Source organism: Trachypithecus francoisi, unplaced genomic scaffold, assembly GCF_009764315.1.
Source record: "Trachypithecus francoisi isolate TF-2019V2 unplaced genomic scaffold, Tfra_2.0 Lachesis_group17, whole genome shotgun sequence".
Classification (NCBI taxonomy): domain Eukaryota; kingdom Metazoa; phylum Chordata; class Mammalia; order Primates; family Cercopithecidae; genus Trachypithecus; species Trachypithecus francoisi.
In genome coordinates, this window is record NW_022681462.1 from 40781112 (window position 1) to 40806660 (window position 25549).

The 25549-nt window shown below is 41.0% G+C and overlaps 1 protein-coding gene and 1 pseudogene across 4 annotated transcripts; both read right to left on the minus strand.

The window, feature by feature from the left end:
* Window positions 1-920: 920 nt before the first annotated feature.
* Window positions 921-13684, minus strand: IL36A (interleukin 36 alpha). 4 transcript variants are annotated; one of them, XM_033175428.1, is made up of 5 exons: window positions 13602-13684; window positions 3500-3613; window positions 2850-2989; window positions 1532-1745; window positions 921-1185 (listed from the first exon to the last, which is right to left on the minus strand). In XM_033175428.1, exons 2-4 carry the CDS (start codon window positions 3597-3599, stop codon window positions 1533-1535), a joined length of 453 nt encoding a protein of 150 aa, XP_033031319.1. In that variant the 5' UTR covers window positions 3600-3613; window positions 13602-13684; the 3' UTR covers window positions 921-1185; window position 1532. The 4 variants fall into 4 exon arrangements, with proteins under 4 accessions (XP_033031319.1, XP_033031317.1, XP_033031318.1 ...); XM_033175426.1 differs by lacking the exon at window positions 13602-13684 and adding an exon at window positions 12940-13085; XM_033175427.1 differs by lacking the exon at window positions 13602-13684 and adding an exon at window positions 3887-4140.
* Window positions 13685-14676: 992 nt separating this feature from the next.
* LOC117062957 lies at window positions 14677-15106 on the minus strand (annotated as a pseudogene).
* Window positions 15107-25549: the final 10443 nt, after the last annotated feature.

The following is a 25549-nucleotide window of genomic DNA, read 5'->3' on the forward strand; positions in this document are numbered from 1 at the left end:
ACCAAATACCTCAGCTGTCCAACAGCTACTCCATACATCACAGTTTATGTCCGCTAACCCAGTGCATTAATAGACCCCTTTCTCTCTCCTAAGTGTTTTGATCATTCCACAAGTCTAGAGAAATTACCAAGACAGGGAAAGGCAGAGGAGAAACAGTTCTACTTTTTTGTAGAAACCATGAGAATGAAAAGCTCAGGGAGCACTATGCTGTCACCAGGAAAAAATGTAATCTCTAACATCAATGTGGTCACTCAAATGCTGAATGGAAGAAGACATCAGGATACGATGAGGAGGTTGGGGCAATGCCTGCACGGCCCTGGAAGTCATCAATGTGCTCAGGAAAACAGCGTTTCCACATCTTCCTACAACACTTAGGGACAAGTAAAAATATAGTGGAAAGTAAACATTACAACAGGACTACACAGATGAACTATTTTGGGAATCATAATATGGCAAGAAATAAAATTTCAACTAATATTCTGTAAGAAGAATACTTATTTCAAAATAAGAAAGGATTAAAAACAAGTGTTCAAAATCAATGTTCTCTAGATGAGTGAGAGCCATGTCAGTTTACGGTTTGTGAGTTCACAGGAAAAACCCACAGTAGACTCTCAGAAACCCTTGCCAGAAGAGGCAGGGAGGGTTTTTCAGCTAGCTGTGTGCCTGCATTGTGCACTGAAATATGGAGTGAAATTTCTATTAGTGAAGCACTATTTGTCCCACCCATCCCAGTAGTGAGGCCTGGAGAAACCTGAGTTTAGGAAGATACCACCTTCCCCAACAGTCTTACTGGTTCTTCTTAGAAACAAGAACCTTCATGTAAGCCTGCTTTACAAACTATAAAACTCCTTAGAAATGCAAGGAGTCGATATTATAACCACAATATTCCATTAAAGCCATTTGATTCATAAAAGAGCCACTGAGATGACAAAATTTTTATTTCACAAATTTAATGCTTTTGAAGTCCAGTGACAACACTTTAGATGAAAGCTTCATAAACCACAGCAGTTCTTCACCCAAGCCAGCACCAGCATATGTATCTTCACTGAGACGTAAGCCAAGACCAGGAGCGGTGCAGCTTTCTTTTTGGTCTCCTCTTTCTGATGGAACATTCACGTGTGCTTCTCCTTGTCAAAATCCAAAAGGTCTTGATACTCCATCACAGAGCATCACAGAGGAATGTATCTGAAAATCCAGAGACCTGGACTTAAAATTCAAGAGTCACCACCCTCATTTTTACTTGGAGCATTATTAGCAAGTATGTTAAGTAGAGCTTTCTTTATTATTTTTGTAATGGTGCCATATTTCAGCCACCTACTCACGGCAAGGCCCTCAATTTTCCTGGACTATTTTCCACATGGCCCCAGGGAGAGGGACCCAGTCCAGTACTTAGGTCACTGCATGAATATATTGGGAGGCAGCAAGATATTCTTAGGTGGCAAGTCCAGTAACAAATTCTCCCTGCCCATTCCAGGTTAAGATTATACTAAGATTTTCTCTGCATGGAGACCAACCTCCAAACCCAACTGACCTTAAAACAGCATAGTTAACCCAAAGTCAGTAGTGTTGGCTTTCCCCAGTTCTTGGGTAAGGATGAGAGGACAGCCTCCTTCAGAGCTGACAGCGATGAACCAGCCAGGGAAGGCCACAGACTCGAAGGTGGAGTTCCTGCCACTCTGGCTGTGGTAGAAGAGAAAGGACTTTACAGGCTCGGGTTGGTTGTACAAATCCATTATATCCTTTTCCTGAAGGGTGCGAAGGAGACACGAGCAAGAAACATACTGTTTGAATGTTTCACATTCTTTACACACTGATATTCCATGCCCAAGGATAGCATTCCCTACTCATTGAAGCAGCTTGGAGGCCTTTGTTTCACATTATGGGATTAAAAATCACACATCTTAAATTATTTTCTATATGTTAAGATTATGGTTGAAACTCAGGCTACAAATTTCAGTGGCTCTTAATGTAAGGCTCTGAAAAATGTGTTGACATGAAAGTTTTTGAGAATACAAAGCATTGATTGAGCCATTATATTTGTTCTTCAGAAACAGAAACTTAAAGAATATTTATGTAACAGTTACTATAAATTTCAAATTAAAACATAGTTATTTTCTGTCAGGGTTCTGCACCCTCAGCACTACTGACATTTTAGGCAACATGATTCTTTGTTGTCAGGGTCTGTCCTGTATAATATAGGATGTTTAGCAGCATCCCTGTCATCTACCCAATAAATGCAAGTATCACACCCCCATCCCAGGTTGTCACAACCAAAACATCTCCAGACATTAACAAATGTCCATGGAGCAAAATCACCCCTGGCTGAAAAACACTGTTTTATATCTTGTCATCAAATTGAGTGTCTGCCTATGCTTGTTTACTGAAAAGGGTCAAGAGAATTCCTGTAGTACACAGAGGCCTGCTATAACTATCTTTTTTTAATAACAGAAAATTGCAATTATTAAAGTGTTTGTTACACAGAATTATGTTTGCTCACTTAAAGTTGCAATGTATTTTTTGCCAAAAAGATATTTTCATAAGTTCATCTACTTTGTGATAATTAACTGCTAAAATGTCCTTGCTGATTTTACTCTGTGTGTGTGTGTTCTATTGAAGTTAGACATCGTCCTTGCCAAATTAATAATATTTTTGCAAATTAAAATAATAAGTCATTTCAGTAGGTTTGTTTCAAAACATCCCTGCAACTTTTCTTAGTCTTTCATAACATATACAACCCCAAGGAAACCAAAAATAAAAATGCATGAGCATAATAAGTACATTGTCCTTTAAAAGATCCTAAAATCTAAGTTTCTATCAAATAAATGGCAGGACCTGTCTTCCACACTCACCTTCAGCTGCAGTGTGGGCTGGTCCCCCGCCTTCGCACACATCAAGCAGAGATTGAGCCCATTCAGTCCCAGGTAGATGGGGTTCCCTCTGTCTTTCTCAAGGGTCTCCACATGTCGGCATGAGATTAAGGCAATAGTGACTGGGAACACAATGTGAAAAGAGGTGTTCAGGTGCCATTTCCAGGGTGGTATCTCTGAACCAGAGTTTTTAGGGAATCTGCTAACTGACACTCACAGTGCACTCACAGAGTGGTCACCTCACCACCCACCACCTAACCCAGACACCCATCCTATGTCTGCGGAATACTTTCCATTAGAAAAGTCAGTCTTTCATGGATTCAAAAACTGGTCTTCCCATAGATTACCCTCTTTTGTCCTACTCTTACTCCTTGAAGTTTCTCAGAATATGTCTTCCACTGTTTATCATAGGCTGACCCTTCAGTCTCCCTTTAGCCTTCTCTCTCTTCTCTGACTTCATGACCATAGTCCCAGAACAACCTTATTCTCACCCTCTGTTCATTACTGTCTGTGAGATGCTCCTCTCTGTAGATATGCCCAGTTAACAAGCCCACTGTGGAATAAAGTCTGAGCACCAAACACAAAACAGCACTGGCCAAAGGAGCTGCCTTTGGCAGACTGTGGCTACTCGCCTGGAGACACACGGTCCTTCCTCGGGACTGCTATAAGGATCTGGTCCTGAAGAACCCACACCCGATGATTGATATCCTGAATGCTCCCCCGCTGAGGCATTTCACTTTTCGACACTGTTGAGAAAGTCAAAATGTAAATTAGTAAGAATGAGAGCACAGAATATCACCCCCTTGTCAATTTTTTGCCCTTGCATGAGGATCTTTACCTTTTAGCATTGTGGTGGTGTTGTTTCAGAACTGCCAAGGATAGGAGTCCTTTTATGTGCAGACCGACCCCAAGAGAGGACCTGAGTCAGTCCCAAGCCACAGTTTAACCCTGGGTCAGAAGGAAGACTGGTGGCCAGCCCAGCGGTGACCCCAGTCAGAATCTCTACTCCCAGAACTCACCCAGCACACTTCCTTTCTTGGATGCAGTCTACCTCCAGCAAAAGCAGCTGCACCTATGAATCCTGCTCAGGCCTAGGCCCAGGAACTCTAATACGACAAAGAGTGTCAAAGTCAAAGATCCAGAAGCAAGACAAAATCAGAGGTCACCAGACTTTCCAACATAGGCCACACTGATAATCTGTTACGAAGGACCCTGTATCCCTACCATTATGAACTATGGCTTCTGCTGCATTTGGGTTTTCTGACAGGCTGTAACAGGGCCCAGGCCTTTTATCCCCATGGGCAAAGAAGGAAGTTCTGCCTCACTAGGGCTGGGACTGCCCAGCACTCAGGATATTTTCTAGTTCCTGATGCCAGAAGATTTAGTGACTCTTTATGTGAACAGCATGGTTAACACTTATCCAAGCACCCTGAAAAATGAGGGCATGCTAAGCTTTGAAGAGCAGGAAATATAGTCACGGATACTGAGTTGAGAAACATTATGGGACTTATTCAGGGCCAATGACTCACCTCTGATGCCACAAAATGAAACAATGGAATTATTCCTAAGAGTGGGAACCCCCAGTAGGTGCACGGTAGACTGAGGAGGGATGGGTCTCTTAAGACCTCTGTAGCTTCTAACCAGTCCTGGTCCACAAACACTATATTCTTGGTCAATTTCAGACCAGAAGCACATTGACTCCAGTGACCCTCCTCCAGCTTCTCAGAGCCACTGTGCATGCTGCTTCTCCATCAAGGAGGTCTTACTGTAGCAAAGCCAGCTCCTGAGCACCCTAACCACCTCAATGGACTCCTGATCACTATCCCTAGTAGAAGTAGCGTGATGGTTAATTTTAAGTGTCAATTTGACTGGTTTAAGGAATACTTAAAGAACTGGTAATGTGTTAGTTTGGGGTGTGTCTATGAGGGTGTTTCCAAAGAAGATTGGTGTGTAAGTCAGTGTACTAGTGGGGAGCATCTACCCTCAATGTAAGTGGGATCCATCCAACTGGCCGGGGGCCTGGATGGTGTGAAAAAGACAGAGAAAAGGTGATTTTCTGTCTCTCCTAGAGCTGAGACATTCTCTCCTGCCCTTGGACATTATAACTCCAGACTTTGGACTCCAGGACTTAATATCAGCATCTTCCTGGGTTCTCAGACTTTCTATCCCAAAGTGAGAATTACACCATTGGCTTCCTAGTTCTGAGGCTTTAGGACTTGAACTGAGCATGTTACCTGCATCCCAGGGTCTCCAGCTTGCAGATGGTCTGTCATGGGATTCCTCAGCCTCCAAAATTGCATAAGCTTATTCTCCTAATAAACCCCCTTTCATACAAGGGGTCATCAAAAAGTCCATGGAAAATGCATATTATGAAAAAATTATGCATGGATTTTGAATTATTTTGCACCAAAATAAACTCGTGCTAACTTGTTCTAAGATGTTTGAACAGGATCTAGTTTGAGGCACTAAGAAAGGTAAGACATCAGTTTGGAAAAAGCCCCTCTCAGAGCAACACGAATTCTTCTAAAACTGAAGCAAGAACAAACACCAATTTTATGGTGAAATTTGGGTGGACGAATGGTGAAATCATCGACGGCTTATGAAAAGCTTTTGGGGACAATGCCCCAAAGAAATCAGCAGTTTACAATGGATAACTCATTTTAAGAAGAAGTGAGACAGTATTGAAACTAGCACCTGCAGCAGCAGACCATCCACATCACTTTGCAAGGAAAAAGCTAGTCTTTTTGTGCCCTAATTGAAGAGGACTGAACATTAACAGCAGAAACAATAGCCCATATCATAGATATCTCAATTAGTTCAGCCTACACAATTATGACTAAAAAATTAAAGTTGAAGCATGGTGGTGGCTCACACCTTTAATCCCAGAACTTTGGGAGGCCGAGGCAGGCAGATCACCTGAGGCCAGGAGTTCGAGACGAGCCCTGGCCAACATGGTGAAATCCTGTCTCTACACAGGTTTGTCAGTTGACCATGCAGAACCCACTTATACAAAAAGTCAGCCCTCTTTATCCACAGGTTCAGCATCTCTCAGTGCTGGTTGGTTGAACCTGCAGATACAAAGCACCAACTCTGTGTGTGTGTGTGTGTGTGTGTCTGTGTGTCTGTGTGTCTGTGTGTCTGTGTGTGTGTGCCTAAACATACATCCTACTGATTCTATCTCTCTGGAGGCTCCTGACTAATACAGCAGGGAAGAAAGCCTGGCTGCCAGATGCCCCAGTGCTCTGAGCTCACAGTACCTGACATTAGGTCTTCAACAAAAGGAAGCTGAAGTAATACTGTTGATGCTCTGCTCCATACCTTCAACAACCTGAGTTCACAACTGGTGTTGGAGATCCTAGCATCTGTCAGCTTCACACCTCTAGAGCTTCCATCTCAGGGGCAACTTCAGTGAGTGGGGAAAGAAACTGGTAGACAAACCTTCAGCCTCCCCATCCTCTGATATGAGAACACTGAGGTTTCTCAGAGTTGCCCCATAATAGTAACAAGGTCACTAGCATTTTCTCTATTGGATTTCCTGGAATAACCCCCTAAATGAGTTCCCTGCATGCAGGGTCTGCCTTGGGGAGAACCCAAACTAACCCAGTAGTTCGGTGTTCAAAAGCAAAATACTTGTATTCAAAAGATGGTTTTGATTCAAAATTAGGTTTTGCAACTTTTGGAACTGTGTCCTTGGAGAAATTCTATCACATCCCTGATCCTCAGATGACTCATGTGAAATGCATTACACCTTGCTGGGCTGTCATGTGGGTTAAAGAAGAGCATGAAAACTCCCCATAAGTGACAGCTTCCTGGAGCAACTGACCTAATGAGTCCCCTTTGTCTATCACCAAGCTCCAGATTGACCTGTTTAGCTCAGTCAGCAATTTTGCTGTGACTACCAATAGATCATCTCGGATCTTGGCTTTTACGCCACTTCATCAATGACCTACCTGGCCAGCAGGAGAATTTCCTCCTGTTTACACCCTATCTCCTTCCCAGGTATTCTTGCTACATGGTATGATATAAAAGGTCATTAAAATTTCATCCCAGGTAGCCCCACAGCCATCCCCTCAAGAGTGTGAAATCATGTATAGTCCAAATTTAAAGGTGTAGCAGATATCCCTGAGTCAAAATTAGAATTTGGAATCAAGCTGAGTTTATAAAGAGGAGCTTCCTCAGGTCTCCATTAGCATAAGATGATTTCCATACTCAAAGAAGAAAGTTTGGAGCCTATGACATCAGCCCCACTCTCTCTACACAGAACTGAATACACATGAATATCTTGGGGGAAGAAGTCCAAGGTCCTTCCATAGGTATGAAGATGCAAACAGCCAAAACATATTGGTTTGGATGCTGCACATATGAATGCAAACTCATTTGTGACAACAGCTAAGATGTAGGTCCTTTAAAATTCTTATGTCATCCCATAGATACTTGGAGCTCTATATGGCCTGGGTACTTAGGCCACAGTGCCATCAGTGGAGGTGATGAGTGCTGTGGAGATACCAGATTGCTCAGGACCTGTACTTATTTCTCTCTAGCATGGAGGAAACATCCTTTATAGCCAAAAGGGTGAATGCTCCTGAGAAGAGACACTGAGCCAAATATGATGAAGGAAACTTCTCGCTCTGCAAGAAAAGAACTCCACAGGAGTAAAGCTTAGAGTTGCAGCCTTATCTCTGTCTTCAGCTATCCAGAACTAGACCTGTCTTGGGATTTCATTCCTTTGTCCATTCCTATCTATCCTTCATTACTCACTTCAAGGTTTAATATAGTCACCTCTACCCTGCAAATCTTTCCCAAATCTTATAGCACAATTTCCACCTTTTATTTTGGCTACTATTATTCATGTATTGCCTAATCATTAGATAAAATTTTCCTTGTTGTGTACATCTTTAATGCTCAAGGTGTACTTTATGGATGATACATTGGCATTATTTTGAAGCTTGCCAGAAATTCAGAATCTCAGGTCCTATGGAGACCTGCAGAATCAGGATCTAAAATAAAGGAACAATAAAACCACAATATGCCCTCTGCTGATATAGTACACCTTATGCTCAGTACTGTGGTCACACCAGCACAAAAATAAGGAAGTCAGTGCATAGGGTTGGGGCTGGGGAGGTGACAAGCTCATGAAATCTAGATTGCCTTTCTCCAACCTCTAAGAACCATGGAGAGGACTGTCTTGGCATTGAACAAAGGAGAAGAGGGAAAGAAAAAGAAAAGAAACCATTTCTGGAGGGTCGTGGCCAGGGACAGACTCTCACAAAGATTTTCACACTGAATACTCATAGCCTCATTGAGCTAAAAACACTCAAACTGTATTTGATTTCATGTAGGTCAAACTCTTTCCACAAGAAGCAAAAAGAAAGTCTCTCTAGAGGAGGGAAGAGTCACTTACATACATTTTCAAAGGCACAAGTCACACATAGTTAAAGATTACCAGGCATATGAGTAAACAAGGTCACAAGAACAACAAGAAAAAAGAAACAAAGCAAACAAAACAAGATAGCAGAAATATATCTACACAAACTTCATATTTTGCAATTTTTTTACACACAGCTTAAAGCAACCATCCTAACCATGTTTAAGAAACAAATGACAAACATGAAAATATTTTTCTAGAACAGAAAACTATAGAAAGTGACAGATTTGAAGGAGTCAAGCAGAACCTCTATGGCTATATGATAAGTAAATTAAATTGAATAAGCCAATAGCTATATTTAGCAGTAAGCATCACACAACAGAAAAGAGAATTAGCAAATTTGAAGACAAATAAGAAGAAATCCAGATTGCAGCACAGACACAGGATAGCAGAAAAATACAGAAGAAGGTGGAAAAATGTGGAGAATAAGGTGAGAAGATGTAAGATATTGACTGGAGTCCTAGGAGGAAAGATAAAATAAGGCAGAGTAATTATTTAAAGAGAGAATGGCTGGGAATATTCTCAAACTAATAAAGACACCAATTCACAGTTTCAAAAACCACAATAAATGTCAAATAACATAATTTTTTTAAAGATTCACTTCCTAGCCGGGTGAGGTGGCGGGCGCCTGTAGTCCCAGCTACTCGGGAGGCTGAGGCAGGAGAATGGCGTGAACTCGGGAGGCGGAGCTTGCAGTGAGCTGAGATCCGGCCACTGCACTCCAGCCTGGGCGACAGAGCAAGACTCTGTCTCAAAAAAAAAAAAAAAATTCACTTCCAAACACATTAGATTGAAATTTTATAAAACAAAAGGCAAAAATTAAATGTAAAAGTAGCCGATAATAAAAACTCATTACCTTCAATGGAGCAAAAGACTGACAACTGACTTCTCAATTACAACAATGAAAGCCAAAAGACAATAGAGTGATATCTCAAAATGCAGAAAAGAAACTCTTCCAGTGGAATTTCATACTCTGCAAAATTTCTTAAGTTTTTCAGATTAAGGGCAAATCAAGAACGTTCTGAGACAGAAACTTGTGGTGGCAGGTTAAGTATATCAGGCCCCTCCCCTCTTGGAAGGAAAGCAGTTTGTCCTCACAGGGATGAATACATAGTCTGGGTTTGGGTTTGCTCTCCTACACTCAGAACCTCAGCTGCCACCACTATCCAGGGGTCTATGGAATCCCATACAATACAACATCCAACCAGGGAGTCCAAAACAACATAGCATCTAACCAAAACACAAACCCTATAGTGAAGGAAGAGCCGAAGCAGGTCCATGATCATTAAGTGAACTTAATGGTATACTAGAACATTTTTAATAACTGCCTCTCCAGAAAAAAAAAAAAAAGCCCTGATTTGTAGTATTTGTCAATTTCCTTGATGTAAATACTTCTATAATGGGCAATTTCAAGCTGCCAACCAACTCAAGAAATCCTGAAAATGTAGTAATTGACCCCTCAAAGTCAGTATAAGCCTGCTCCACTACTTCCCTGGACTCATTGGTCAACCCAAAAGCAGCAAACATGATGGAGCATTGAATGGCCTCCTGGAGGTATACCTGGAACACCATGTAAGTGGTAATACTCTGAAAGGATGGGCTGCCATCCATCAGGATGCAGTATATGTAAGAGGAGGTATAGCTGCTTTTACATATGAAGACAAGGAGGTATATGTGTGTAATATTTGTGGAACCTAGGTGATCCATTTGGACACCTCTTGGTATTCCCTTGACTAACTAACTGTGAATAGACATGCAGTAACCCCAGCTCAAAAAGTATATGACTGCCAGAGTGAGGGGTTTGATCACATCCCCAGGAAAGCCACTAAGACCTGCCAAGCTATTAGTTGAGGGTAAAGGAAATTTAGAATAGACAGTGGAGACAAAAGATGATGAGAACAAACTGTTGGCCCAACTATAGAAATGGGTGCTGTAGTCCATTCACTAATATTCCTCTGCTAAGTTTCCCTTCAGGTAGACACCCATGGGAAGCATGGAGGATCTGCTCCCAAACATATATAGAGGATGGGGTCCATGCAGTGTAAGAGTGGATTGTGAGCATGGAGGGTGACTCTCACACTTCCCTTTAAGAGAATCTGTTACAAGGAGAGCAGTTGGAAGACAACCTCAGCTGCCAAAATTTTGGGTTCATGGCAGTGCTCCTGTCAAGAACATTCTTTTCTTGGACTGCTCCCAGCTAGTGATTGTTTAGACAAACGGAGGCAAGATGGCGCAGTTCCGGGTTCTTCACCATCAACTTTCCCGCTCCCGGGAAAGACACGGGTCTACTGGGCAGGCGCAACCCGACCTCCGACAGAGAGAAACCGGAACCCGCCTAGCCACGCCTACCGCCCCGCCCCCGACCCGCCTATGTCCCGCCCACTGCCCTCCCACTCCCGGCCCGGACATAAAAGCTGCTCCCGGCGGGTGCCCGGTGCGAACTTCCTTGGCCCCTCCTCGTCTAGGCGGAACCCGGGAACCTCGTCAGAGAACACCAGGGCGAACTTCCTTGGCCCCTCCTCCTGCGCAGGACCCAGGAACCTCGCCCCAGAACGCCGGAGCGACTTCGTCGGCCTCCACCGCCGGAGGCCGGTGAACCTCGCCCCTCCCACACATTGGCTTGTGAATAAAGTTTTTTTGTCTTGCCTACTTGCCTTTTCTCTGGCATTTGCTCTGGGGGTCGCATTAAAGCCAATCAGTGATGGCAGCCTTTCCTACTGATGTGGAATGCCTTTACAGACAAGCTTTTGCTCTAGGGCTCCCCCATGTGCCAGTTTGAGACTTTCTCAGAGCTTCACAGGTGCACTGTGGTCTGATGCTCTTCCTACCCACTCCTCTCTCTCTCTCTCTCTCTCTCTCTCTCTCTCTCGTCTCGAGATGCTCTGTTGCCCAGGCTGGAGTGAAGTAGCATGGTCTCAGCTCACTGCAGACTCCACTTCCTGGGTTCAAGTGATTCTCCTTCCTCAGACTCCCAAGTAGCTGGAACTATAGGCAGGTGCCACCATGGCTGGCTAATTTTTGTATTTTTAGTAGAGGCAGAGTTTCACTGTGTTGGCCAGGCTGGTCTCGAACTCCTGACCTCAAATGATCTGCCTGCCTTGGCCTCCCAAAGTGCTGGGATTGCAGGCGTGAGCCACTGCACCTGGCCTTTCCTTTTCTCTTTTTTGTCATTGGTGTCAGCCCTGCCTCACAGTCTGAATGCTCTCCCTGCCTACTCCTGATCCCTTTTTTGCCCTTCAGGCATGTCCCCCATTAAATCTCTTAACATCTTCTCATCAAAGCACCCAAACTGACATGACATATCACCATGAATCTCAAGAATGTGAATAAGCAAGATGTAAAAGAATGCATACAGTATTATTTCTTTTTTTTTTTTTTTTTTGAGATGGAGTCTCACTCTGTCGCCTGGGCTGGAGTGCAGTGGCCGGATCTCAGCTCACTGCAAGCTCCGCCTCCCGAGTTCACGCCATTCTCCTGCCTCAGTCTCCCGAGTAGCTGGGACTACAGGCGCCTGCCACCTCGCCCAGCTAGTTTTTTGTATTTTTTTTTAGTAGAGACAGGGTTTCACCGGGTTAGCCAGGATGGTCTCGATCTCCTGACCTCGTGATCCGCCTGTCTCGGCCTCCCAAAGTGCTGGGATTACAGGCTTGAGCCACCGCGCCCGGCCTAGAATGCATACAGTATTATTTCATTTATATAAAGTTTAAAGCATATACAACTAAAGAATATCTTTTTTAGGGACGTATACATAGATGGTAACACCATAACGAAATTTACGAAAATAATTGCCATCAAATTTAGGATGACAATTACATCTGTGGGAAGGAAGAGAAGAGGATAGGATAGAGGATGGGCATACAGTTCTTCCAAAGTTCCTAGTTCTGTTTATTCAGCTGGGTGATGAGTTTATATAGGTCCCTTTTATTCAGGCCTTGGATATATTTGTTACAAATATTCCTTCTTACCTACTCAAAATTTATCTTACACCATAGAAAGAAAGTGGGTTCTAAAGTAATTTCCTGGATTTCCTGGAGATGATCAGGACAATACAACAATAAGTATTTTTGTTTATCTTTTAACTGTTTTTGATATTTACCTCCATATTTATTTGAGTTTATTGCTATTCTTTATTGAGTGTTTACATAATCTCATTACGTCATTAAATTTCTATAGAACCTTTTTAAAAAGCCATATGTAAATCTAAAAAAAATAAAATAATAAATATTTAAAAGACAGAAATAAATCAGACATCAGTAATAAAGATGAAAAAATAAAGTCAGTTATATGAGAAAGCCAGAAAGTCTTTTATCTAAATCTTACAGAAAGAAAAACTAAAATAAAATCCTTTATGACCATTTTAAGTGTAAGTATACTATATTAAAATTTAAAGACATGGACCCACAAAGAATGAAAACACATAGTCCCTCTGCATAGACTTGGATTCCAATCCAAGGCAACATCAGAGCTGGGTCCCACAGGCAGAATGATGGTGCATCCTTCCAGTGCAGAAAAGGAGGATTGCTTTCTCAGGCTATGGCCTCCAACCCATTGGTAAAATTGACAATCACAATTTGCTTAAAACAGAAAGAGTATTAACAACAAAAGGAAACTATCTTAAATTCAAATATCAAGGGGTAGACAACTTACTTGAAAATAGTTCACTCAAAGACTATGAACACAGCCTGAGTTTTCCATATAGTACAACAATGAATTTTTTCATCAATCCTCTTGGCTCTGCTATTTTCATCTCCAGAAACAAATGCTTCACATAAATGTAGTCTGTTTTCTCAGGCTTCAAAGTCTTGTTACAAAACAGAATAGTCACCCATTATTTCCTGCTGCTCAGAGAAAACCAGTTTTTACTCTTTTAATTGTTTTTGATACTTGCCTCCATTTTTCAAAGTACTATGGGTGTGTTGCTACTTTTTTATTTTTCAGTTTGAGCCATTACATGTTAACATCCTTCCATGGAAAATAGTTTTAATTATCATACACAGCTCATCTAACTCACTACTACATGCACACACACACACACACTTTCATCCATGCATTCTTCCAAAATGTTTACATCATGATTTTGTATAGCGTATACACTATTGCAATATAAACATCACTGACAATTAGGCCACATAGTAAATTATGATTACATTTTGTCTCCTGAATAACTTAATGTTTTCTCTAGAATTAAGAACTGCTGGTGGGAGCCAAGATGACCAGTTGGAAGCAGCTACAGTGTGTGGCACTCATGGAAAATAACAAAAAGGGGTGAGTAAATACAGCATCTTCAACTGAAATATCCAAGTACTCATATTGGAACTGATCAGGGAAACAACTCAACCCACAGAGAACGGAGGAAAGCAGGGCGAGGTGACGGTCCACATGTTAGCGACACAGAGACAAGGGAACCCCCATCCCCCCGCCAAGGGAAGCAGGAAACCACACTTCTCCCATGAATCTTTGCAACCCTCAGATCAGGAGGTGGAGTGAGCACACCACCAGGACCTGGGATCTGACATAGAGCTGCTTGAAGTCGCTGCTCAGCAGCTGCTCAGGCATGCACAGAGACCCAGGACCTTTACATACTCCACTAGGCCAGGTGCAGTGGCTCATACTTGTAATCTCAGCAGTTTGGGAGGATAAAGCAGGAGGATCACTTGAGGCCAGGAGTTTAAGACCAGTCTGGGCAACATAGTGAGACCCACCCTCTATTAAAAAAAAAAGAAAAAGAAAAAAGAAAAAAATAGCTGAGATTTGTGTTGCACACCTGTGTCCCCAGCTATTTTGGAGACTGAGGCAGGAGGATTTCTTGAGCCCAGAAAGTTGCAGTGAGCCATGATTGCACCATTGCCCTCCTCCAGCCTGGGCAACAGAGTTAAGACCCTGTCTCAAAAAAACAAAAACAAAAACAAAACAAAACAAAACAAAAACTCAAATAATAATAGTGGTTTAATTCTTCCTTTGGTATCTAATAAAACTGGTCTTTCTCTATAAAGTCTACTATGTTCTGGTCTAGTTTCAAAAAGTATAAACACACTGAAATTAAAACATGAAGTATTAAGAATACAAGATGGCATGGGGGTCAAAAACCATGAATGAGGAAGTCAACAGTATGGCTTATATGACCTCCCACCCTGCAACCTCGGCCACCTCACACTTCCCAGAGGCACACTCAGGAAGCCACTGGCAGCCACTGCACAAGGCTGCTCCAAGATTACATATCACCTGGACCTAAGAGTGATTTGAAACAGCAACCTAACCCACCACCAAGCTGGGCTGTTTTCTCCAAAGGAATTCCCAACTGTCTTCTGCAATAGAATTTCTGTGCAAGTCAGCCACAGACCCTGTGGGGACATAGTTTCTCCAAGCAGCAGTAATGTTTAGAGATTAATACTGAAAGCTGTGCTTTGTCTGGCTACCATCAAGAATCTGCTACAGCTCCTCATCTTCAAATCACCTCTCCAAGCTTGGAATTAGAGCCTTGGACTCCTCAGCAGTCTCTGGGCAAAGGTTGGCCAAACAGACCAACTTAAATTTATGAAGCTTTTTCTGGAGTAACAAGCTACAAATACTGGCAATGGTCTCTCTGTTTTCGAAACCACTGAAACAGTCTGTGTAGTTTCTTTGTTTACACGAAGACTTCTGAGAGTTCCTGTTCATCCTCTGCACTCTCGTTCTATTGCTTTCGATGTTCCAGAAGCATATGAATTTCTGAATTTAGAAGTGTCTTCGCTGTTTCAAACTCTTCAGGAAACATGAGCTGTTAAGTGTCCTCCTCTACATTCCCAGCCTGCGGATCGCCGCCGCCTGCTGCCATCACTGTGCCACCACCCACATCCTTAATTTCTTTTTATTGCTGAGTAGCACTGAATACACCACAACTTGTTTATCTATTCACTGCTTGATGGAAATTTAGGTTCTTTCCAATTTGAGGATATTATAAAATTTTATTTGAGGATGTGAACTGTTTATACAAGCCATTTTCCTTCAATTTGCTTTTAAATCACTCAAGAGAGAACTTTACAAAAGTAAATGTCAAAAAACAGCAGGAGGTATGTATTTTTACATATCTCTTTATTTCTATAGAAGCACATAGATCATTCCAACCATGATTAATTTGTGTCTTTTTACACACAAAATTCCACTGGATGGTCCAGAAGAGTATTTCCCATGTTTACTTAATAATTAGCACTCCCTATGGCCTTCATTAAAATGTTCTTTAGGTGCCACCATAAACTTAGTAAGTTGCAATTTCTAGAGGTGGGGGTTTTAATCTACTAGGCATGGAGTGAGCATAAGCACCCTAGTTTTTCAGTGAATATCCAGGTGATTCTAATGTAGTTTCAAGTTTGGGAAATACAGGTGTGCTAAAAATTTCTGTACTTGTGTCACTACGTAATGACATTTGGGTGGCCACAGGTGCTCCACCTTGGGTGACTCCACCCTGGGTAGGTCATTTGCTGACACCCTGCTAGATAGAGACAGCCCTAATGATGACATGTTTCAGACTTTGCTCTGCCATCTTGCTCAAGGTGATTGTTGCTGATCTCTCACAGCAACAGTGTAAGAAACAAAACAGTATTTTATTGACATGTATTATTAATCATGACCATTGTTTTCAGCACACTGTGGGCAGCATCTTCAGTCCCCATACCCAGTTGTTCATGAATTATGAGACAATGTCTTTCTGTCCAGATTCAGGAAACAGCCATTACCCTTCAGCAGTACTGACATGAGAATATATCAGCCCCAAAGCGACTTGACAGAGAAACATCCCACTCAGCTGTTTTATCTACAATTGTGATCTTTGGTGGCATGGTTACAAGACTATTAATTCACCCCCTGCTGGAATCCGCCTTCTCCAAGTGCATCAGACCTTCTATAACACCAATTGCTAAAGGTCCAAAGAAACCAAATTATTCAATGAGTATTAGCCTAGAGCTTGTGCTTCCCAAATGCAAAAGTATTTGCTATAGCAAATGTGTAAAAACCAGGTGTGGACCAGACAATTCACCTGAAAATGAGGATATTACTCCTTACAGGGATCCTCCACAATTTCGTAAACTATGGCATAATATACTATTTCTCATGGGTAAGGCAGGGAGCCCAGAGAAATTTGTGTTTTCTGGGCTCCACATGCTTTCTATGAGATTACTATAAATTGGTGTTTTCATTTTGATTATACTCTGTCATCATAGCCTCTTCTGTATCACTAGAATGAACACCTTATCCTTGAGTCCAGCCACATGATGTCAGGACTCATATTTGAGCTTTTGTTTGAGGTCACATTTGTGCCAAGTGAAAGTCCAAGGTATCAGTGGCTGAATAAACAAAGTTTTTCTCAGTAGAGAAAAAAGGTGGGAATACCAAATCATCACACAACCTGTAGTAGGATGGAGATGCTGTAACACTTACAACCATAATCATGTTGCAAGCTAATGTGTCATCAGCTTCCAATTAATAATGTGAATTGGCAGATGTTACAACCTGCCACCATTTATTAGCATAGTATGAGTATACGAGTGAATATCCAACGACTAATTCTTCTATTGGATATTCCAGAATTAATTAACTTTAACGTTCATTTTAATGTTGATTTTTATAAAACTACAACGCCAACATTATATTCAATTGAGGAAGAAAACTTTAGAGGAGAGTGGCAGAGCAAGGAGGTAAAGTAGGACTTTGCATTAATCATCCCACACAGAAACTTTGATCAACTATCCATGCACAAAAAAAAAAATCACAAGAGCAAAGGAAACCAGGTGAGAGATCACAGTACTTGATTTTAGCATCATCATATTAAGAGATGCATTGAAGAGAAGAGAAAGGACAGTTTTACATTACCCACATCACCCCTTCCTTAACCCCAGGCAGTGCAGTACAGAGAGAGACATTATCTCTTGGGAAAAGGAAAAGGAATTAAGAGTAAGACTTCACCTTGGAACTCAGTACCAGGCCTGCCACAGTAAAACCACCACTGGGTGAACCACTTGATCCCTACCACCAGGCTTATACCTGTAGATGGAGCCTATAGATATACCTAGCACCAGACAGAAACCTGTGGCACCAGTGAGATGGATTTGAGTTTGGCACAAGTCACTGCCAGCAGTGGGCAGGCCATAGTGGCCATGGTCTTGAGTATGCCCTCTTTAATGCTGTGATGGTCTCAGAGACTTTAAGCTTTGGATGTGACCCAGTGCTGCCTCAGCCTCTGCTGCCAAAGGATTCTGGCCATCATGGTCCTGGACTTAGAGCAGCTCCTAGTGCTGCAATTGCTGAAATGGTCACAGGCTTACAGACCTCCCTAGTGAAACTTCTCTGAATCTCTGGACAGGCTTACTGCTAAAGAACGTTATCAAACAAAGCCAGATTGCAAAGACTAGATAAGGTACCTACCTCAATGCACAGATATCTACAAATGGCTACAAGACTCAAGATAAATCAGATCACTTCACCAAGCGGGCAAAATAAGGTGCCAGTGACTGACCCTAAAGAAATGGAGATGGAAGAACTGCCTGACGAAGAATTCAACATATCTGTTTTAAGGAAGCTCAACAAACTTCAAGAACATACTGAAAAACAATTGAAAATTTTGTCAGAGAAGTTTAACAGAGATAATGAAATAACTTTCAAAAACTCAAATAGAAATTCTGGAGCTAAGAAAAAAATTAAAAAATTAAAAATACAGTAGAGACCATCCACAGCAGAACTAAACAAGAAGAGGAAAAGAATCTGTGAATTCAAAGACAGGGTAATTCAAAATATACAGTCAGTGGAGAAAAAGGAATAAAAATAAATGAAGAAAGCTTATAAAATTTAGGGAGTAACATCAAAAGAGCAAATGTATGGGTTACTGGTACTCAGGAGGGAGTAAAGAAAGAGAAAGGAAAAGAATAACAATGGAAAACTTCCCAAACCTGGAGAAAGATATAAATACCCAAGTACAGGAAGATCAAAGATCTCTAATCAAACTCAACCCAAATAAGACTACCCCACAACATATAATCATCAAACTGTCAAAGACAAAAAGACTATCCTGAAAGTAGCAAGGGAAAAGAAGGAAATAACATATAATAAAGTCTCTATATGCCCAATAGCAAACTTCTCAACAGAAACCTCATAGGCCAAGAGAGAATAGAATGATATATTTAAAATGCTGAAGGAAAAAAATCCTGCCAACCAAGAATATTCTAGTCAGCAAAGCTGTCTTTCAAATATGATGGAGAGATAAAGATTTTTCAGACATACAACAGCTAAGGGAATTCATCACCACCAAACCTGTCTTACAAGAAATGCTAAAGGGAGTTCTGCAAGATGAAAAAAAAGATGCAAATGAGTAACACGAAAACATCTGAAAGAATATAACTCATTGGTAAAAGTAGGTACATAGTCAAACTCTGAATACTCTATTAACATAATGGTGGTATGTAAATCACTTATATCTTTAGTATAAAGGTTAAAAGACAAAACTATTATAAATGATAACTACAACAAATTCTTAAAGAATATGCAATATAAAAAGATATAAGCTGTGATATCAAAAATTCACAATATTGAGAGAGGAATGAAATTAAAAAGTAGAAATTTTTGCAATCAAATTTAAGTTGTCATCAGTTTAAAATAATCTGTTGCAACCATAAAAAGTCTTTGTAAGCCTCATGGTAACCACAAAGCAAAAACCTACACACCAAAAATAAAAATCAGGAATCAAAACATAGGACTAAAGAAAATTAGCCACAAAGGAAGACAGGAAGAGAGAAAGAAAGGAATAAAGGATCCACAAAACAACTAGAAAACATGTAACAAAATGGCAGGAGTAAGTTCTTACCATCAATAATTACCTTGAATATAAATGAACTAAATTATCCAATGAAAAGACATAGAGCAACTGAATTTAAAAAAACAGAAAACAAAAAACAAGGCCCAACTTACACAGCCAACAAGAGACCCACTTCATCTATAAGGATACATGTTCAATGAAAGTGGAGGGATGGAAAAGATGTTCTATGTAAATGGAAACCAAAAGACAGCAGAAGTAGCTATAGCTATATTGGATAACATAGATTTTAAATTAAAAACTTAATTTTTTATTTAAGTAAAAATGAGACAAAGGAGGTCATTATATAATAACAAAGGGGTGAATTCAGCAAAGAAAATATTAATAGATCTACAGAAAGGGACAGATTGCAATACAATAATTGTTAGGGGTTTCAGCATCTCACTTTCAGCAATGGAAAGATCATAGAGTCAGAAAATTAACAAATATCAGATTTAAATGGCACGCTAGACAAAATAGACCTAACAGAAATTTACAAAATCGATTGCATTTAACCGCTACAGAATACACATTCTTTTCAATTGCACATGGAACATTCTTCAGAATAGGATATATGTTAGGCCACAAAACAAGTATTAACACATTTTAAAAGATTGAAATTATATCACGTATCTTCTCTGACCACAATGGCATAAAACTAAAAAGAATTAACAAGAGAAACCTGGTAAAATATGCAAATACATGGAAATTAAACAACATGTTACTGAACAACCAATGGGCCAATAACGAAATTTAAAGGAAAATTTTAAAATGTCTTGAGAAAAATGAAAATGGAAACACAATATACCAAAACTTATGGAATACAGCATTAGCAGTCCTAAGAGGAATGTTCACAGTGATAAACGCCTACGTTTAAAAAGAAAGATCTCAAATAAACAACATAATGTTGCATCTCAAGGAACTAGAAAAACAAGAACAAACTAAACCCAAAATTAGTAGAAGAAAAAAATAATGAAAATCAGAGCATAAATCAACAAAATAGAGACTAAAAAAAGATCAAAAAAAGAAAAGCTGATTTTTAAAAAAGATAAATAAAAAACTGTAAGCTAGACTAAGAAAAAAAGAGAATATTCAAATAAAATCAGAGATGAAAAGGGAGATGTTACAGCTGATACCACTGAAATACAAAGAATCATAGAGACTATTATGAACAATTATATGCCAACAAATTGGAAAACTTTGAAGAAATAGATAAATTCTTGGACACGTAAAACCTATCACTATTGAAATATGAAGAAATAAGGAGCCTGAACAGATGAATAATAGGAAAGGAGATTAAATCAGTAGTTTAAAAGTCTCCCATCAAAGAAAACCTCAGGGCCTGATGCCTTCATTCCTTAATTCTATCAAACATTTGGTGAAGAACTAACACCAAGCCTTTTCAAACTATTTCACAAAGTTGAAGAGAATGGAATTCTTCCAAACTCATTCCATAAGGCCAGCATCATCCCGATGCCAAAACCAGACATGAACACAACCAAAAAAGAGAACTACATACTAATATCCCTAATGAACATAGATGCAAAATTCCTTAACAAACTACTAGCAAACCAAACTCAACAGCACATTAAAGAGGTTATTCACAATTGAGACAAGGGGGCGGAGCAAGATGGCCAAATAGGAACAGCTCCAGTCTCCAACTCCCAGCGCGAGCGACACAGAAGACCAGTGATTTCTGCATTTTCAACTGAGGTACTGGGTTCATCTCACTAGGGAGTGCCAGACAATTGGTGCTGGTCAGCCGCTGCAGCCCGACCAGCAAGAGCTGAAGCAGGGTGAGGCATCACCTCACCTGGGAAGCGCAAGGGGGAAGGGAATCCCTTTTTCTAGCCAGGGGAACTGAGACACACAACACCTGGAAAATCGGGTAACTCCCATCCCAATACTGCGCTTTAAGCAAACGGGCACACCAGAAGATTATATCCCACACCTGGCTAGGATGGTCCCACACCCACGGAGCCTCCCTCGTTGCTAGCACAGCAGTCTGCGATCTAACCACAAGGCAGCAGCAAGGCTGGGGGAGGGGCCCCCGCCATTGCTGAGGCTTAAGTAGGTAAACAAAGCCGCTGGGAAGCTCGAACTGGGTGGAGCTCACAGCAGCTCAAGGAAGCCTGCCTGTCTCTGTAGACTCAACCTCTGGGGACAGGGCACAGCTAAACAACAACAACAACAACAACAAAAGCAGCAAAAACCTCTGCAGACGCAAACGACTCTGTCTGACAGCTTAGAAGAGAGCAGTGGATCTCCCAACACGGAGGTTGAGATCTGAGAAGGGACAGACTGCCTGCTCAAGTGGGTCCCTGACCCCTGAGCAGCCTAACTGGGAGACATCCCCCACTAGGGGCAGACTGACACCCCACACCTCACACGGTGGAGTACACCCCTGAGAGGAAGCTTCCAAAGTAAGAATCAGACAGGTACACTCGCTGTTCGGCAATATTCTATCTTCTGCAGCCTCTGCTGCTGATACCCAGGCAAACAGGGTCTGGAGTGGACCTCAAGCAATCTCCAACAGACCTACAGCTGAGGGTCCGGACTGTTAGAAGGAAAACTATCAAACAGGAAGGACACCTACACCAAAACCCCATCAGTACGTCACCATCATCAAAGACCAGAGGCAGATAAAACCCCAAAGATGGAGAAAAAGTAGGGCAGAAAAGCTGGAAATTCAAAACATAAGAGCGCATCTCCCCCTGCAAAGGAGGGCAGCCCATCGCCAGCAATGGATCAAAGCTGGTGAGAGAATGACTTTGAGGAGATGAGAGAAGAAGGCTTCAGTCCATCAAACTTCTCAGAGCTAAAGGAGGAATTACGTACCCAATGCAAAGAAACTAAAAATCTTGAAAAAAGAGTGGAAGAATTGATAGCTAGAATAATTAAGGCAGAGAAGGTCATAAATGAAATGACAGAGATGAAAACCATGACACAAGAAATATGTGACAAATGCACAAGCTTCAGTAACCGACTCGATCAACTGGAAGAAAGAGTATCAGCGATTGAGGATCAAATGAATGAAATGAAGCAAGAAGAGAAACCAAAAGAAAAGAAGAAAAGAAATGAACAAAGCCTGCAAGAAGTATGGGATTATGTAAAAAGACCAAATCTACGTCTGATCGGGGTGCCTGAAAGTGAGGGGGAAAATGGAACCAAGTTGGAAAACACTCTTCAGGATATCATCCAGGAGAACTTCCCCAACCTAGTAGGGCAGGCCAACATTCAAATTCAGGAAATACAGAGAACCCACAAAGATACTCCTCCAGAAGAGCAACTCCAAGACACAATTGCCAGATTCACCAAAGTTGAAATGAAGGAAAAAATCTTAAGGGCAGCCAGAGAGAAAGGTCGGGTTACCCACAAAGAGAAGCCCATCAGACTAACAGCAGATCTCTCAGCAGAAACTCTACAAGCCAGAATAGAGTGGGGACCAATATTCAACGTTCTTAAAGAAAAGAATTTTCAACCCAGAATTTCATATTCAGCCAAACTAAGTTTCATAAGTGAAGGAGAAATAAAATCCTTTACAGATAAGCAAATGCTTAGAGATTTTGTCACCACCAGGCCTGCCTTACAAGAGACCCTGAAGGAAGCCCTAAACATGGAAAGGAACAACCACTACCAGCCATTGCAAAAACATGCCAAAATGTAAAGACCATCGAGGCTAGGAAGAAACTGCATCAACTAACGAGCAAAATAACCAGTCATTATCATAATGGGAGGATCAAGTTCACACATAACAATATTAACCTTAAATGTAAATGGACTAAATGCTCCAATGAAAAGACACAGACTGGCAAACTGGATAAAGAGTCAAGACCCATCAGTCTGCTGTATTCAGGAGACCCATCTCACATGCAGAGACATACATAGGCTCAAAATAAAGGGATGGAGGAAGATCTACCAAGCAAATGGAGAACAAAAAAAAGCAGGGGTTGCAATCCTAGTCTCTGATAAAACAGACTTTAAACCATCAAAGATCAAAAGAGACAAAGAAGGCCATTACATAATGGTAAAGGGATCAATTCAACAGGAAGAGCTAACTCTCCTAAATATATATGCACCCAATACAGGAGCACCCAGATTCATAAAGCAAGTCCTTAGAGACTTACAAAGAGACTTAGACTCCCATACAATAATAATGGGAGACTTCAACACTCCACTGTCAACATTAGACAGATCCACGAGACAGAAAGTTAACAAGGATATCCAGGAATTGAACTCAGCTTTGCAGCAAGCAGACCTAATAGACATCTATAGAACTCTCCACCCCAAATCAACAAAATATACATTCTTCTCAGCACCACCTCACACTTATTCCAAAATTGACCACATAATTGGAAGTAAAGCGCTCCTCAGCAAATGTACAAGAACAGAAATTATAACAAACTGTCTCTCAGACCACAGTGCAATCAAACTAGAACTCAGGACTAAGACACTCAATCAAAATCACTCAACTACATGGAAACTGAACAACCTGCTCCTGAATGACTACTGGGTACATAATGAAATGAAAGCAGAAATAAAGATGTTCTTTGAAACCAATGAGAACAAAGATACAACATACCAGAATCTCTGGGACACATTGAAAGCAGTGTGTAGAGGGAAATTTATAGCACTAAATGCCCACAAGACAAAGCTGGAAAGATCTAAAATGGACACTCTAACATCACAATTAAAAGAACTAGAGAAGCAAGAGCAAACACATTCAAAAGCTAGCAGAAGGCAAGAAATAACTAAGATCAGAGCAGAACTGAAGGAGATAGAGACACAAAAAACCCTCCAAAAAATCAATGAATCCAGGAGTTGGTTTTTTGAAAAGATCAACAAAATTGACAGATCGCTAGCAAGACTAATAAAGAAGAAAAGAGAGAGGAATCAAATAGACACAATAAAAAATGATAAACGGGATATCACCACCGACCCCACAGAAATACAAACTACCATCAGAGAATACTATAAACACCTCTATGCAAATCAACTAGAAAATCTAGAAGAAATGGATAATTTCCTGGACACTTACACTCTCCCAAGACTAAACCAGGAAGAAGTTGAATCCCTGAATAGACCAATAGCAGGCTCTGAAATTGAGGCAATAATTAATAGCCTACCAACCAAAAAAAGTCCAGGACCAGTTGGATTCACAGCTGAATTCTACCAGAGGTACAAGGAGGAGCTGGTACCATTCCTTCTGAATCTATTCCAATCAATAGAAAAAGAGGGAATCCTCCCGAACTCATTTTATGAGGCCAACATCATCCTGATACCAAAGCCTGGCAGAGACACAACAAAAAGAGAATTTTAACCAATATCCCTGATGAACATCGATGCAAAATCCTCAATAAAATACTGGCAAACCGGATTCAGCAGCACATCAAAAAGCTTATCCACCATGATCAAGTGGGCTTCATCCCTGGGATGCAAGGCTGGTTCAACGTTCGCAAATCAATAAATGTAATCCAGCATATAAACAGAACCAAAGACAAGAACCACATGATTATCTCAATAGATGCAGAAAAGGCCTTCGACAAAATTCAACAGCCCTTCATGCTAAAAACGCTCAATAAATTCGGTATTGATGGAATGTACCTCAAAATAATAAGAGCTATTTATGACAAACCCACAGACAATATCATAGTGAATGGGCAAAAACTGGAAAAATTCCCTTTGAAAACTGGCATAAGACAGGGATGCCCTCTCTCACCACTCCTATTCAACATAGTGTTGGAAGTTCTGGCTAGGGCAATCAGGCAAGAGAAAGAAATCAAGGGTATTCAGTTAGGAAAAGAAGAAGTCAAATTGTCCCTGTTTGCAGATGACATGATTGTATATTTAGAAAACCCCATTGTCTCAGCCAAAATCTCCTTAAGCTGATAAGCAACTTCAGCAAAGTCTCAGGATACAAAATTAATGTGCAAAAATCACAAGCATTCTTATACACCAGTAACAGACAAACAGAGAGCCAAATCAGGAATGAACTTCCATTCACAATTGCTTCAAAGAGAATAAAATACCTAGGAATCCAACTTACAAGGGATGTAAAGGACCTCTTCAAGGAGAACTGCAAACCACTGCTCAGTGAAATAAAAGAGGACACAAACGAATGGAAGAACATACCATGCTCATGGATAGGAAGAATCAATATCGTGAAAATGGCCATACTGCCCAAGGTTATTTATAGATTCAATGCCATCCCCATCAAGCTACCAATGACTTTCTTCACAGAACTGGAAAAAACTGCTTTAAAGTTCATATGGAACCAAAAAAGAGCCCGCATTGCCAAGACAATCCTAAGTCAAAAGAACAAAGCTGGAGGCGTCACGCTACCTGACTATACTACAAGGCTACAGTAACCAAAACAGCATGGTCCTGGTACCAAAACAGAGATATAGACCAATGGAACAGAACAGAGTCCTCAGAAATAAT